Raw genomic sequence first — 16,817 nt, forward strand, 5'->3', positions numbered from 1 at the left:
ATTTTATAGTCGAGGAAACTGAGGCAAACAGGTGTTAAGTGACTTGCCCAGGGTGGCAAAGGTAGCAAGTGTGTGAAACTGAATTTGAGCTTGGGTTTTCCTGACTTTAGGCCCAATACTATCAACTACTATACCAGCCATCTATTCGATGTCTAAAAAAAAACAGTCCCTTAAAAGGAATCAGTGGATAGAGCTGCTAGAGTCAGGAAGACTCACCTTCCTGAATTCAAATCTGGCCTCAGACGCTTCCTAGCTGTATGAACTTGGGCTCACTTAACTCTGGTTGCCTCAGTTTCCATGTCTGCAAAATGAGTTGGGGAAGGAAATGGCAAACTACTTCTGTATCTTTGCCAGGAAAACTCTGAATGGAGTCACAAGGAGACACAACTGAAACCACTGGACAACATTGTCAGTACCTGACTTCCTATTCCAACATTCCAATGGATGTGTGATCTCATTGATAAGAGTATTCCCTCCAGAGATGTGGATCACAACCCATCCATGCATATACTCAGTCTTTGTAACCCTCATCCATATCCTAATCATATCATTAGTCTGTCACCGGTTTTTACCCAACAATCAGGGAGTCTTCCTTAAGTTGTTTGGATATCACAAGGATACCAGTAAAACGCAGAGTGTCCTTCAGTTAACCTTTGCACTCACAGCATGTTCAACCCCTCTTTTTTCATCGTGATACAATCCTTTATGCTACTTCTGCTGTGTCAATTATGGTTTATGGTATTTTGTACGCAGTTCATGTTCACCATGTACTTTTCCATTGCCCTTTGGCAACTTCAATTCCTGACACATTACTGAAAAAGAAAAATCTTTTGAACTTTTAGAAGATCATTAAGTACCAATTTTGAACTCATTCTTCAAACCTTCCCTAAATAAAAGATAATTTAATCATTTTGGAAAGAAACCTAAATAGTGACTAAATGTTATTCTTGTTTTTTTTTTTGTAGACTTGATGTTTAACTTGGGGAGAAAAATTCAATGTGTACAAATGATATATACAGGCTAAATCAGAGGTAATCTCTGAGGGCAGGAGGACTGGGAAAGGCTTTTCTTAAAGACCAGCAACTTAAAATATGAATTGATGGAGAAAACCTCTACCGTAACTTCTCAAGATATTAAAGTAAAATGACCACTCAAACACCAAATAATTCATTTATTGTTAAAAAAAAATCCACTTGTGAATTGTTACGTAGATGCAGTTTGATATTGAATTGGCAATGGCTCAGCTACTTTTAGAAAACAACAATATCGATGTCAACCAGAACTTTTTCATATGGCAAAGTAGATGGTATAATAATAATAGTACTACCTTTCCAGAACTAATTAGCCCAGCAGTGTTGTATTTTCTTTGAAGAAGCAAAGAATTCTCCCTCCCCCTGTAAGAATGCTTTTCAATTTAATTCATAGTGATTATATAAATGTAAGTGAAGAATTGCTCCAATTATAATAGTAGATATTTTAGAGCCACTATCACTGTGCCCTTGGTCTGTCATTGGAGATGAGATAATTACATATTTTCAAGTAATTTTTATTGAAACATATAAAGTATTATATTTACATACCTGAAACTAATATATGCATATATATAAAAAGATATTTACATTTGTATCTACACTAAGTAAAAAGACTCCCTATGGTGACAAGTAGCATCAATAGTCCCACAGAAATAAAGAGCAAAACAAAAACAAAACACTCTGCTTTAGAATAGTCTATTTTCCTAGGGTAAAGGGAAACTTTATTTCCATTCTATTGTAATTAACACTTATTTCAAATTAGTAAGGATAGAAATTTATGAGATTTTGCAGTGCTCAGGTTTCAATAAATGTGGAAAATGACTCCTGTGTGCTTACACATCTACAAATTCCCAAAGATGCAGCAATTCAACTGGTCATTTTCATCATAGGGGTATTAGACTCATATCATGTGACACAGTAATTATGAAGTAATCCTCCCCCAACAGTCAGCATTGATTGGATACCTATTAGAGAAATAATAGAAAATCTCACTGGTACCATTCAGTCTGTGATGCTATTGCAGCACTAACTTAACAGCAGTAACCAATTTTATTGTTCCAGTCCCTGTGATCAGTAACAGACTCCCTCTAAATATATCTGTTAGTCATCAAATCATTCTGTCCTGAAAATTCTTCCACAAGGAAAATAACAAGACATTATTCTTAATTAAATTTCTCAACTTTGACTAATGTTCTCATGACTTCACAACACATATCAAATTCAATATTTTCGTATCTTATTTTAAGACAAAGCGTATGCTCTAGTTTCACACCCTTTCCTTCCACCCACCCTCCCAGACCATTTGAACACCTGCCTGCCGTCGTTGACTTGTTCCTTCTCACCTGGGGCAACACTTCCCACACCGTGTGGGACCTGCACTTCCACGTCCCTGGAAAAAGAGAATACATATAAAAGACTATTTTACATATGATCTCAACACAGTGCATTTTGAACTTACTTAAGAATAATAATAACAGTGATTTTAATTATAAGGCCTTTAATAATAGGGTAATAAGATAATAAAGTGCATTTACATTAATAATTTTATGGATAATTGTGTTATTGTTATTATTGTTGTTGTTCCCTCAGACTTTTTGTGACCCCATTTGAGGTTTTCTTGGCAAAGGTACTGGAGTGGTTTGCCATTTCCTTCTCCAGGAAGCTGAGGCAAACAGGGTTGAAAGTGACTTGCCTAGGGTCACACAGGAAGTATCTGAGGTCAGATTTTAATTCAGGACTTCCTAACTCCGGGCCTAGTGCTGTATATACTGAGCCACTTAGGTAACCTAAATTTTTACCTTACCTTCAGTGTAGTCTGGATATACACTACAATAAATTTAAACGGCTTTCTCTTGTCTACAGAATCTTCCATGGAATGAAACATGATTTACTCATAAGATTAATATTACTAAGAACTGTGGCTACAAAACATTCTTCCCAGAAACCCGGTGTCCACTACCTCACTAATATGCAGAGTGGATGGCATATAGTAAGCATTTAATAAATGCTTATTTATTGATTGACAATATCCATTGGAGGAATGGGCACAAACTTAAGAGTATGATGATAGGCACACACATAGGAAAACTTATTGCCAAGGCAGCTAGCTTAAAAAGGGCCTTAAAATTCTTTCTTTATCTCTTTCTTTGTTCTGTTCTTTGTTTCTTTTTTTTCTTTCTGGAATCCTCTCTGCAAAGGATTAGCAGAACTACCATGTTTCTTGATTTTGTAGCTAGCTTTCTTCTTTGTGGCCATGGATCTTGACCCTTGAAGTTTTTTCTGCCTTCAGTGACTGCCTCTCTGTAGAAATATTTGCCTAGAGAGTATATCTCTGCTCCCTCCATTTTACCTGAACCTCTTTCAGACTGACTCTCCATTTATTGGACTGAGGATTCTCAGAGAGTTTTGCTTGCTAAGTGCCATGGCTAATAGTGGAGGGAGGAAGGAGAGAAGCAGGAGAGAAAATCTCCTTGCCCCCTCAAAAAGTAAAGAGCTGAATTCTTTCTTAACTATTAGCTCTTTCTCTCTCTCTTTCTCCAAAGTGTTGAATTTAATCTAATATTTCATGTCACCCTCCATGGCTCCCTGTTGCCTCCAAGAACAAAAACAAAATTCATTGTTTGACATTCAAAGCCCTTCATAACTTAGCCTTCTCCTACCTTTCCATTCTTCTTACAGCTTACTCCCTGACATGTCCATCCAGTGACACTGGCCTCCTGGCTGTTTGACTAAGAAGGCACTCCATTTCTCAGTTCCAGGCATTCTTTCCAGCTATCCCCCATGCCTGGAAGGTTCTTCCTCCTTCACTCTAACTATTGATCTCCCTGTCACCCAACTAAAATTACACCTTCTAGAGGAAGCCTTCACTAACTCCTCTTAATTCCAGTATTTTCACTCTTTAAATTATTTCCTATTTATCCAGTATACAGCTTGCTTTGTACATATTTGTTTGCATGTTGCTTCCTCCATTAGATTGTAAGCTCCTTGAGGGCAAGGACTACTGTCTTTTGCGTCTTTTGTTCCCCCAGTGCTTACCACAATGCCTGGTGGTAGTAGGTCCTTAATTAAATGTTGATTGAGTGACTGATTGGTTTTTAGGGTCAGCTGGGAGAGTGTTCAGTTATTGTCCAATGACTTTGCTTCCTTCTTACTCACTCAAGTGACTTGTTCCCACCTTTGATTAGGATTAATCTGGCTTCATTTTTTACAGTCAACTTAATACCTCACTATCATTAGTCCCCTTTCTGCAATTAGGTCCTCAGCTTTCAAAGAACAATTCTTTTGCAACAAGATTTTTTGGGGAGGTTTAGCCTTGCTTGAATTATATTTACTGTAAGGTATGTTTCTTAAACCGTTATGATAAACTTTGTATGTTTCACATATTTTATTTTTTTAAATTATCTTCAATATCTTTTGAATTTGAAGAGTAGCACATAAAGTATATTTTTGGAAACTTTTATATAATACTAGCAAACAATTGTTTGTTTTTCTTAGACTGGTGGTTGGATATATGTGGTTTTCCCCTGTGGTTATGGTGAATGGTATAATAAATCTTTTTAAATAAATAAATCTTTTAATAAATCTTTTAAATTAATAAACCTTTTTTTAAATCAAATATGAAGTATAAGTATAAGTTTATAGGCAGTGATGCACGATTTTAAATACCTGGCTTCTCAATGTGAACCTTAAAACTTATACTGAGGTATTCAGGGAACAAGAAGCCATGCATATTAAAACTAGTCATTTTAAGTTTATTTTAGTAGAAATCATTACACAGAATGTTAAAACATGACCCTAGTTCTAAATATCCTGATTGTTTTGTCAATCTGAGGAGCCTTGTCATAACGTGTTTGTTAGTGTATAGTAGATCCTAGCTAAATGGCACAGTTACTATTTGTATCCCTTTTTTATGTCCCCAGAATTGAAGTACCTTTTGAAAGTTATGCACTTCTATTTCCATATCATCTCACTTAATAGTTCATAATCTACAGGATTTTTAAAAGACTTCATGGTGCAGATAGAGGCATGTCTTTGTTCTCGTAATATTTTCTGATTACTGTTGTATCCGAATGCTCTGTCTCAGCTTCAATCTGTGTTTCTCCTTGAGTCGTCTTTTTCATATGACAGTAATCTATTATGTGAATAACTTTTCTTAGCTAGAGCAAGATGTTATTGGAGGTTTGAAAGGCTTTTTTAGTTATAGAGGGGAAAGATATAAGGAAGGAAATGTGGAATGGTAATTGTGTGGGGGTGGAAGAAGAAAGACAGAGATCAACAGCCGAGGCATTTCTCACTGGGTTGGGCTAAAGCTTATGAAAGTATTAATGTATTAAAAAGCCTCAACAGGGATTTGCTGAGGACAAATGCTGTAATGTGTTAGTCATCCATTATCTGCTTCTATTTTTGCAGGTTCCGAATGATGAATGACGTTGGTTTGTGTGATATCCCTCACAGCCTCTGTTACTGTGGATTGATAAGTCACCTGCCGGTCTAAACCGAACACCAGAGCCAAAAGCTTCAGAGGGGGAAAACATCAGGACTGCCTCTTTGCTTCTGTTTCTTGACTGGAGAAAAGTACAGCGTAACCTCGCTGTGAAAGATTTCTTCCAACAGATTTTTTTGCAGCTAATGATAAGAAACAACATAGCATCGTCCACCTTCCTGATATATCGTGCATCACCTTCCAAGACAGATGGTTTGTCCAGCGCTGTGGGGGATGCCTGCAGAGCACACGATAATGAAGTAGTGAATTGATACAGCCACTGCTGCCTAATTGTTGGGATCACACCCGATAGAGCTGCTCTGCCCTTTTTTCTACTGGTCTAATCGGGCCAGGAACAGCAGGGTGGACATGGCTGGCCTCGTTAATAACCTGCTAATACTGTTCCTTGTTTTTCAAAACAGCTGTTTGGGTTTTAGAAGCCCACTGTCTGTCTTTAAGAGGTGGGTTTTACGGGAGAGCTGATGTTTATGATGGTTTTTGTGCATGCTATTTAAAGGGGCAATCACTTTCTCATCTGTGAGTCTTAGAAGCATGTACCAGCTAAATATAATTTATTGACACTATGTTTGTTTTTTTTGTGGGTGTAACTTCTAAAAAACTAGGTCTCAGTTTTGAAATGAGCCCATGGTATGGCAGCCAGGTTTCCTGTTTTTCAAAACTCTAATGAGAAGTTTTGATTTCTAATACCAGTCTTTTCCTCTGCGTGAGTTATCCAGAAACCACGTTACAGTTGTTTAAACTTAAGCACTCTCTTGCTATCACATCTAGAAGTATAAAATATCTTGTTAGACTTTGGAGGTGGGTGAGTAGGATAGATCATGGACTCCAACAGCTCACCAAAAAGCACTGAGCTGTAGACGCACTTCTATTAATTACCCTGTTAAATATTTATGTATTCACATAGTTCTTTTTCATTCAATGATCTCTCCTCCCCCTTAGAACTCTGCTTAGCACTAACAACTCTGTTTTTTTTTTTTGACTGGTAGTATTCATAATAATCTTTGAACCACCCCTTGCTGGAGTTATAAAAATTTACTGGGCTGTAGTTACTATTCTCAGGTTGAGGAAATTGGCAATCTTTGATTCTTTTCACTTATTAGACGTTGTAATTTCATTAATCAGAACCTCAAATTCCCTTTTTAAGTTGTGTAAAAAACAAGTGTTAAATGTATTTCATTTGACTATTTTTATTTTATATTAGCCCTGAGTTAGAAAGGATTTTGGGGAATTTATTATATGGCTAGGAAGTCTAGTGTTTTTATCTTGTCTAAATACATGAGACTAATCTAGAAGGATTTATAACAAGTAGGTGAAAATCCTATTTTTCTTATTGAATTAAACTTCCATTGTATTCAAGGTTCTTAAAACTTTGTATCCCTTTTAAGGTATAAAGAAACTACTAGATCATTTCCCAATGAATGCCTTGGTACCAGCAGGCCAGTAATCCCTATTGATTCATCAGATTTTGCATTGGACATCCGCATGCCTGGGGTTACACCAAAGCAGGTAAGGGAACTGTATTATATTTCTTACTTGTTGTATGTACTCTTGATGACTAGAGCAGAGAAACTTTATCTACCATTAGGATTGTCTTGAAAATTAAGCTTTATACCTATCTATTTTTTCCTCCCTGAGGAGTTGAGATTCCTTAGATAGTGCTAAAATGATTGAATATTATTGGTGGGGAGTGGGGCAAGGGAGGGGGAAAGGTAAGAATGGCACTTGAGTTAAGGTGAGAATTTGTTGGTTTTGTTTTTAATTTTCCTGAGACAATCTTTGTGTATATAAATGGAACCTAGAAGATTTCCTTTTTGTGATTCTCCGAGGAGTAATATTCTTTGTAATATACTGTATATGGATTAAAATATGAAAAATTATTCTAAGAAAGTGAAATGATATCTAGCAGCTGTGTCTAAGAGATTACTGCCTGTAAATATCCTGTTGCAACCACGAGTTGGAAAGTTTTTTTTTAAAGAACAAGACAATATTTGAAAACAAACAATTTTATGCTTTAAAAAAATTTTTTTAAATGATTCTAACAGGTGGCTTACTATATGCTGATACTTACTATGTAATAGCTGAGATCAGAAATATGAATAAAATGCACATGAGCAAAATGAGAGAGGTTATTTTTCCCCCCAGGTATATGTAATAGGCTTATCTCCAGTACTGTGTTGTTTTTCAGAGTGTTTCATTAAGCACAAAAAGGCCTGGATTAATTATGTTTTGCAGTTAGGCAGTGAGGGGATTTATGTGTGTCATTAAAAGATAGTACTTTCCTTTTGAAGGTCTGCAGAGGCATGAAAAGGACAGGGTGTTGTTGAACTGCAGTAGATGACTCATTGTTGCAGATAGATTTTTTTTTTTGCACTGAAAATAAAAAGATTCCAACTATTGGGGGTATGTCTTTGAAGTTGGCATCCAAGAGCCCTAGGAAGTTTATGTGGGCCTTTGGGGAGGGAGGCTTCACATTGATTTGTTTGAGGAAGGATAACTTGTTGACCTAGTGATCTATTAATAACTGCTTGGATTAGCACTGTAAAAATACTCCCTTTCTGAAAATATCTATGTATTCCAATTTTTGTATGTTAATGTATTGGTCTCTTAAATTTGCATTTCACAAAGCTTCATTGATAGTATTTATCCAGAAGAAGAATAGTAAAAGAGAAAAAGAAGAAAAATGAGAAAATGTTCTCCTCTCACTTTATGCTTTGAATAAAATATTTAGATCAGAGCACTAATTTTCCTGTATTTTATTTAACCTAGATTCACATGTTGCTAAAAATGTGACAAACTTATTTAAGTATTGTTGAAATTATCTCCTTTTCTCAGAAATCTTTCATTTGCCAGATAGACCTTGAGTCATAGATGAGATTCTTTTATTCATAATTATTCTGTTCCTTTTTTTCCCCCATTACAATGTGTTAATTATGGCGTTATCCAAGAAAGAAAGAGGATGTAGCTACTGGAGGATAACTTCCAGGTGATCCATTTTAGGACAATCATAAAACAAAATGTTTGTTAGTTTTGTGATCTAAATCATAGTATCTCTTGTGATTATCAAAATAATAATAGGAAAATATTTACTTCAATATAATTATCTATTATTTTTATATTATATATACTATGTATACCACATATAGTATAAGAATAACATTAGTTTATAGAGTAATTATAGTAACTGACTTTACAGTTTGCAAAGTGCTTAATATACATTATCTTGAGTCTCACAACAATACCATGATGTAGGCACAACAGATATTATCCCCATTTTATTGCAAATGAGGAAGTTGAAATTGAGAGGTGAAGTAATTTGCCAATTGCCATATAATTAGTACGTGTCAGAAGCAGGATTTTTCCTGACTTTAATTTCAGAACTCTTATTCATATATCATAATACCTCTTATGTATAGCTGCTATTATATATGTAGTAGAAGGTATTTTGTGAACTTTAAAGTACCATATAATTGTGAGTTGTTATCCTGGACATACATGGAACATATGATACTACATATCTACTATGTGGTCTCTACACTATGACCACCCGTGTGTGTGTGTGAGTGTGTATAATGTGTATGTGTGCGTGTGTGTGTATAATGTATATATCCAATAGACATAGATAAGAGAGCTATATGTATATATTATATTTTACTAGATATCTCTCTGTGTCTTAACTTGAGAATCTTGAATGATTCAGTATCTGTGCTCTGGCTCCCCTTGATTAGTTCGGATTTAGATGCCAAATTCATCGTTTCTACTTTCTGAGTGTCAAACTTTGGTAGGCACTCTTTCACTTGATGTACCTGTTACATAACACACTTCTTGGCCAACTCTACAAATGAAAACAAATCTGAGCACTGAAAAGCCAGGCAAGGTAAGCTAGTTGGGTCCCCAGTATACTTTCAGTACTTCTAGGAGATTTTGATAGGGACAACCAATTAGTCAGTTACCATTTATTAAGTGCCTACTGTGTGCCAGGCAGTTTACTAAGCACTGGGCAAAGAAGATAGAAGACAGTCTTAAAGATGTCATAGTCTAATGGAAAAGACAGAATGCTGACAACTGTGTACAAACTAGAGATGATCTCGGAGGGAAGACACTAAGAGTAAGAATGAATAGAAAAGGCTTCCTGCAGAAGGTGGAACTTTAGCTGAGACTTGAAGGAAGCCAGGGAAAACAGGAGGCAGAGATGAGAAAGGAGGGAGTTCCAGGCCTGAGAGAAAGCCAGTGAAAATTCAGAGTCAGGAGACAGAGTGCCTTGTTTGAGGCAAATGTCTCTGGATCAAAGAGTACATGTAAGATGGTAAGATGCAAGAAAAGAAAGGTAGGGAGAAAACAGGTAGGTTATAAAGGGCTTTGAAAGTCAAACAGAGGATTTTGTATTTGATCCCGGAGGTAATAGGGAGCCACTGGTGTTTATGGAAATGGTGAGTAGTGATATATTGACTTTCTGGAAGAGCCATTTGAGAACTGAATGGAGAACACAGGAAATATAGTTTCTATTCAAAAGGAACATATCCACAAAAGAAGAAGGAAGAAACAGGAAAAAAAGAAGAAGAATGAAGTCAAAACAGGAGGTAAGAAGGAATCCAGAGGCAGGGAAGAGAATTTTGAAAATAAAGAAATATAAAGGAGAAAAGGATAACTAAGGATAGAAGTAAAGAGAGAAAAAGAAGGACCAGTGATATTCCTTTAAATTGGTGCAGGCTTTTACAGTTTACAGAAAACTTTCACATTCATTTGCTGCCCTTTACAACAACTCTCTTAGGAATGTACAGAAAGAGTTAATATCATCATCTTTGTTTTACAAATTAAGAAATTGAAGCCATAGAGGTTAACAGTCTTGCTCAAGCCTATATAGCTAGTAAGTGATGCCCCACACCTAGAATTTAGGCCTTTTGACTTCTGGTCTGCCCCACAACAAAGGGAAAATACTAGAAAAAAGATTGGGGAAAGTAAGTGAGTATGAAAACTAAGAAAGAAGGACATGAATAGCAAAGGAAAAAAAGACAGAAAAAAGACTAATGAAAGCTTAGGTTGGGGGGAGGGACTTAGCCAATCATTGAGAGAGAATGAGTAGTAGGCAATATTTTAGGGTGAAGATTTGGAGGGGTGAGTACATAAAATTACAGAATATTAGGTAGAAAAAAAGACTTTAAATGTTTCTTATCTAATCCCTTCATTTTACATACACGGAAACTGAATCCCAGACAGTTGAAGTGACATCCAGTAGGAGAACCCAGATTAGAACCCAGAATAGTCAGTCTACCACATTGTCACCAAAACAATCATAAATAATTTACTACCTGTGAATCCATTTAAAATAAATCCCCAGAGACAAGGGAAAAGTTCATTGTCTTATGAAAAAAATTTTTGCAATAAAATTAGACCCATCCTTTTTCTTTCTACATTTTTGTAATCTCTCCCTCTTCAGGAAAATTATTCTCGTTTAGTACACAATTATCACCACAACTGGGAAACAAGGATATCTACAACATAAGAAGAAAAGAAAATCTCTGAAGGTTCCGTGACGTAGCCCTTTGAAGTACATAATATATAGCATAGCTCTATGTTAAGTACCTAATACATATGAGTTTAAAGACTGATAGAACTTTAAAGACAGAAAGGACCTTAGAAATCATTTAGTTCAACCCATTTATTCTGTGGATATTGAAACAGACCAAAAAGATTAAATTATTTACTCAAGACGAAGGTAAAAGGAGGAAAAGAAGTTGGATGGAGAAAAAAATTAATTTATTTTTTCACTCTAATTAGTTGTTATAAAAATGCAACAGTATCACTATAGATATGTCATTTTATTAAGATTCACAGTTATCAAGTAACATTTGTATCATCTATCTAAAAAGTTAAATAGACATAGTCCATGATATCTAGACCAAGTTTGGAATATTTTCATGTCACTATTCCAAGCTGAAGTTAGGAGAAAGCATTCTATGATAGTTCATGATTTTTGTATAATGATGATTTCTAAGAGATCTTTTAATAAAAAAATAATAGATCACATTTAAATAGAATTTTAAGATGTACAAAGTACATTATCTACAACAGCTTTTTGAAATAGATAATCATCCGCACTATGGATGAAAAGTCCGAGATTCAGATAAGTAATTTATCTACCGTCAGTCAATTGGAAAGTGTCAGAACTTTCCACTATGTCATCGTTATTTACCTCTCTGTCTTCTAGAGGATCAGAGGGAATATCAGTAGCAGGGCTGACCCTAGGTAAAGTTTTGGAGTAGTCAAAACTTGTCTTTTGAGTTTCTCAAGCTCTCTCTCCCTCTCTCTCCCTCTCTCTCCCTCTCTCTCTCTCTCTCTCCCTCTCTCTCTCTCCCTCTCCCTCTCTCTCCCTCTCTCTCCCTCTCTCTCTCTCTCTCTCTCTCTCTCTCTCTCTCTCTCTCTCTCTCTCTCTCTCTCTCTCTCTCTCTCTCTCTCTCTCCCTCTCTCTCTCTCTCTCTCTCTCTCTCTCTCTCTCTCTCTCTCTCTCTCTCTCTCTCTCCCTCTCTCTCTCTCTCTCTCTCTCTCTCTCTCTCTCTCTCTCTCTCTCTCTCTCTCTCTCTCCCTCTCCCCCCCCTCTCCCCTTTCCCTCTCTCCTTCCCTCCCAGCTTCCCTTTCTGTATCACTATCTCTGTCTCTTTCTCTCTGTCTCTCTGTCTGTCTCATTATCTCTGTGCCTCTCTGTCTGTCTCTCTGCATCTCTTTCTTTGTGTCTCTCTCTGTCTCTGTTTCTGTCTATATCTGTCTGTCTCTCCCAACTTGCCCAGGGTAAAAATCCAGTGTGAATCCACTTGAACCCAAGTCTTTCTAACTCCAAAATCAGATTTCTGTCATGCTGTGCTATATCTCATATTCTATATTTTAAAAATATAGGAGTAAACACTGCTGAAGATAAAGGAATAAATATTGAATAAATAATAATGATTCATTTAGAATAGGGGTTATGTGTAAATATTCATAAATTTCAAGGAGTATATGAGGGGTTGAGATATGAAAATTATTAGCCTACATATACAGAGGAAAGGCTAAGTGGAGAAAGTAGGATATTGCAAGGTGTTTTTAAGGAAGAGAGTGTTTGGAGTGTTGAGTAGGAGAGCAAAAAAAATTTCTACATGTGCTTAGTGGCTTATAGAAATTGAAGTAAGGAGTGTCATTCCTAGATTCAGTATTATGGTTCAATACTTTTATTATCTATAATGGTAAGAGTAGCATATGAAGAGAATTAAAGATCTCAACATATAGAAGTAAATATGAATGCATAAGATGACTGACATTTGAGGAATTGTGAATAGTAACTAGAATATAACAATGAAAGGGTACTCTGATCCTTAACTGGATCTAGGATATAGTTAGTAATCTTATTAATGTTGGTACTTCCTTCGTCCATGCTTTTTCATCTTATTCTACTGTTGTCCATGTCCTGCCATAAATCCTCCCTGAGGGGGAAAATCAGCATGCTGACTGTTTTCCTCTATTTTTTTTTATCTTCATGGGAATACCAGTGGCACACCCAGACTCTTTATTAGTTAGACCTCCTGTTTACACAACTAGTCCATACCTTCTTTTGCGGACACAGAGTGCACTGGTAACGTCTTTTACATAATTCTATATAATTCTTCATTTCAGTGTATTGCAGCCAACACATACTCATGATGCACCTCTCTGTTGTGTTTGGGGAGAGCCACAACTGTAATTCTTTAGATGATGATTATGATGATTTGTGAGTCACAGTAATATTGCATCACCAGAAGAATATTGATATTAAAAAGACAGGCCTTTGTTTCTGGGAGATGCTTGGGATTATTAAAAGTGTAATTTTCTGCAGGCAATTCAGTCTGCTTTCTACCTACTGTTCAATTCTGCACCCAGTTCATTATCCATTTGCCTATTTTGTCCTAACTCCACTTACCAATGAATTAGCACTATAAGTTATCTACCCATCTGCATATCATAATCTGGATATTAGGTATTTTTGATTTACTAGGCTTTTCTATTATGAATAATTTGACCAAAATCTTCTGAGTGATTATGAATCCTATTTGAGTGCTCTGCAGTGTTCTAGGACTTGACACAATCAGTACAGTATCCTCTGCACCATCAGAAAATCTGGAAGCCCTCCATTACTCTATTTCATTTAGACTCTGTGATGGATATCCTCCAAGACTGTGGCAACTTCTTTGGGGTAGCATTTAACCTTCTTGTTTCATTTTTCACTTATAAAATTTAACTCTGATGCTCTATTTTCCCAGGAATCTTGTATGATTTTGACATGTGCATGGGAAATACCTTGTTGGAAGACAGCCATAAGGCAGTGTATTGCTCTACTGAATCAAATGCTTTTTGTCATCAAAAATAATAACAAAAGTATGATCTTGTAGTCTACAGACCTTTTAAAGGTGTGATTTTAAATATATGGTTGGCTGTGACAACATTTACAAAAGCTTGCCAATTTTTTTTCTTTTTCTATGCCTTCATTGAGAATGCCTTCAATGAAAGTATAGATTATTCTTATAAAAGCTTATAATAATTGAAAAGTATATATTCTAACTCAGTAATTGGTATTCTCTTAGCCATTTTCATTTCGGTGATAATTTGGTGATAAGATATAACATTTTTCCAAGCATTCGATATCCTTCCCTCTTTTAGATTTCTTGACAAATCATTTCCTTAGTGCCTTCAAAATTATGTCACCTCTAGTACAAACCTATTCTCTGTATAATTGGTCCATTTTTATTTAGCGTTGTTTCTACTCCTCAATAATCAATAATAACTTCCCCTGAAAAAACTGATGTAGGTCCACAGAGGAAAAAAACGAACCTTTAATAGAATCAAAGCATTCCTGATTTAAAAAAGAGAGAGAGAGAGGACCAGAGCTGGGTAGAGTCTTTGAAATGCAAACTTGGAAATCAAGACAAACTTAGAAAGGTAAATACATTTGAGCCATTACCAAGGGCTAAATGATGCTGAAAAGCTTGTATTGTAGTAAGGAGAGAAGAGATAAATATTTCTTCAGAATCCCACTGGGAAGGCTTGGGGGTAGTTTTGTTCTGTTTTGCTAATCTTGAGAGAAAAAAATGGAAAGGAAAGGAAATATACTAGGGAAGAAATGTTTCTCATGGTTAGAGTATTCAAGAAGAGTATTCAAATGTGAAGGCAGGGATAGGGAAAGGGGAGAGAGGAGTTTACAAGAGGACAACTAAACTTCAACTTTGAAGAGTGGATTATAAAGGGTAAAGTAAAAGGAGAGAAAGAAAGTCTAAAAATGAGTTAAGGTTTGATTGAGAAGGCAGGAAAGAAAGAAGAAGGAAACAAGCTTTTCTTAAGCATTTAGTAATGTGCCAGTCACTTTGCAAAGTGCTTTACAAATATTATCTTATTTGATCCCCATACGAACCCTAGCTGAGTGGTACTTTTATCCCTATCTACAGTTGAGGAAATAGGCAGGAAGAGATTAAGTGACTTACCTGGAGTCATACACCTATCTGAGGTCAGATTTGAACTCATGAGGAACAAAAGAATAGGTTTTGAGAATTTCAATTTTAGATCACTAGTATTGAATCCTCTTTCATTACCTCCTTTCTGTTTATAGTAATGGATTCAAGGGGTGGGGAAAAGAAGAGAAAAAGTAAGAGATTTACACAGTTTAAATGAGGCATTGGAATAGAGTTTATTATACCTCAGACAAATTTTAAAAAGCAGAGGTAACAAGATCTCAGACAAGGTAAAAGTAATTAAAAATTGATTGAAACAAAGCTTCAATAAGATAGCAGCATTAAATAACCACAACAATCATGACACTTTCTATATATTACCCCCCCAAAAAAAAAACCTACCAAGAAGAGACAGAAAAAAATGCCAAAATAACTCCAGAACGTGTGAAATATTTGGGAGTCCACTAAGACCATAAAATCTTAACAGAAATAAAAAGATTTAAATAATTGTAATAAATCTAATTTCTCTTTGTGGGCCTTCCCCACAAAGTACTGTGTGGGACAGCAACTCTAAATCAAGGTGGAAGCAAAAGTTACTTTTTATTACAATCTCGAGAGAAGCGGGGTGTGCTCCTCTGGTACACTTCCAGGAGGAGAGAGGCAAGGCACAGAAAGCAAAATGAGATTATATACCCTAACTAAAACAAACCTCCACCCACCACTATCTGTTATTCCTATTGGCTGGGGAGGCGGGCTTACATTCTAAGCATGAAAAATCTTCCTATCCCATTAGCTGGGAGGCGGGCTTACATTCTTAGGAGTGAAAATTCAAAGACAAAGAACAAGGAAACAGGGCATAGCCAATCCAAACATACCCGTTCTTATTTAGTAAACCTAATGCTGATGTGATAGTGGTGTTGCAATCAGGAGGGGGCTTGGGGCCGAATTCCTATAGGTTTTGGTAATTTCTAGGAAACTGAAACTTACTGCAATTTCCCCTCCCTAACCCCCTTCTTCTTATCCCAGAGACAAGAAAAAGGCAGGAAGGTTTTCAAGGGCAAGCAGTTCAGGTTGGGGGCAGGGCTATTCTTTCTGCTAAGCATTTAAAAACAGGGTCTGAGCGTGGGAGGGTTGTGAAAGCAATAATCAAGAAATATTAACAAGAACCATTGATCCCCTGAGGAGACTTCACTTCTGAGAGATCATCTCTCACAGTACAAAATGGCAGTAACATATAGATTAATTTATAGATGCAACGCCATACCAAACTACCAAAATTGTTAGAAAAAATAACAGCTAAATTCATCTCAAGGAACAAAAGGTAAAGAATCTCACGGGAAATGATGACAAGCATGCTCCTTTCCTTCCTTCTTTTTCTCTTCATTACGTTACAAGATCTCCAAGTGTAATACAAAGCAAATAATCCTCAGAAGTATTTGGTGCTGGTTGAAAAATAGAAAAGATCAGTAGAATAAATTCAAGATCCAGAAGCAAATGAATACAGTGCATAATGTTCAGTAAACCCCGGACTCACTATTCAACAAAGACTGCTAGAGAAAATGGAAAGTAGTATGGCAGAAATTAAGGTTAGACCAAAATTTCACACTATATATCACACAAAGTTATAAATAGATATATATATAGCCTAGTTATACAAGTTACATCATAAACGAATTATAGGGTGATGGAAGGCTATCTTTCACAAATATGGATAGAATATTTGATCAAACATGAAGCATAAGAGACAAAATGGGTAATTTTCATTGCATAACATTAAACAATTTTTTTTTTGCACAAGCAAAATCAATGTGGTTCTTTTTTATTTGTTTTTGTTTT

General features: G+C 36.0%; 1 protein-coding gene across 9 annotated transcripts in view; it reads left to right on the top strand.

Moving 5' to 3' along the window:
• Positions 1–16,817, top strand: part of PAM (peptidylglycine alpha-amidating monooxygenase) — a 383,297-nt gene that overhangs the window by 130,405 nt on the left and 236,075 nt on the right. For all 9 annotated transcript variants that reach the window (XM_078153066.1, XM_020973957.2, XM_078153065.1 and 6 more), the window contains 2 exons: positions 5,442–5,975; positions 6,921–7,041. In XM_078153066.1, coding sequence (XP_078009192.1) covers positions 5,884–5,975; positions 6,921–7,041 — 213 coding nt within the window. In that variant the 5' untranslated portion in view covers positions 5,442–5,883. The remainder of the gene's footprint in view (positions 1–5,441; positions 5,976–6,920; positions 7,042–16,817) is intronic.

Source organism: Phascolarctos cinereus, unplaced genomic scaffold (assembly GCF_003287225.1).
Source record: "Phascolarctos cinereus isolate Bilbo 61053 unplaced genomic scaffold, phaCin_HiC Scaffold_4;HRSCAF=312, whole genome shotgun sequence".
NCBI classification, from domain to species: Eukaryota; Metazoa; Chordata; class Mammalia; order Diprotodontia; family Phascolarctidae; genus Phascolarctos; species Phascolarctos cinereus.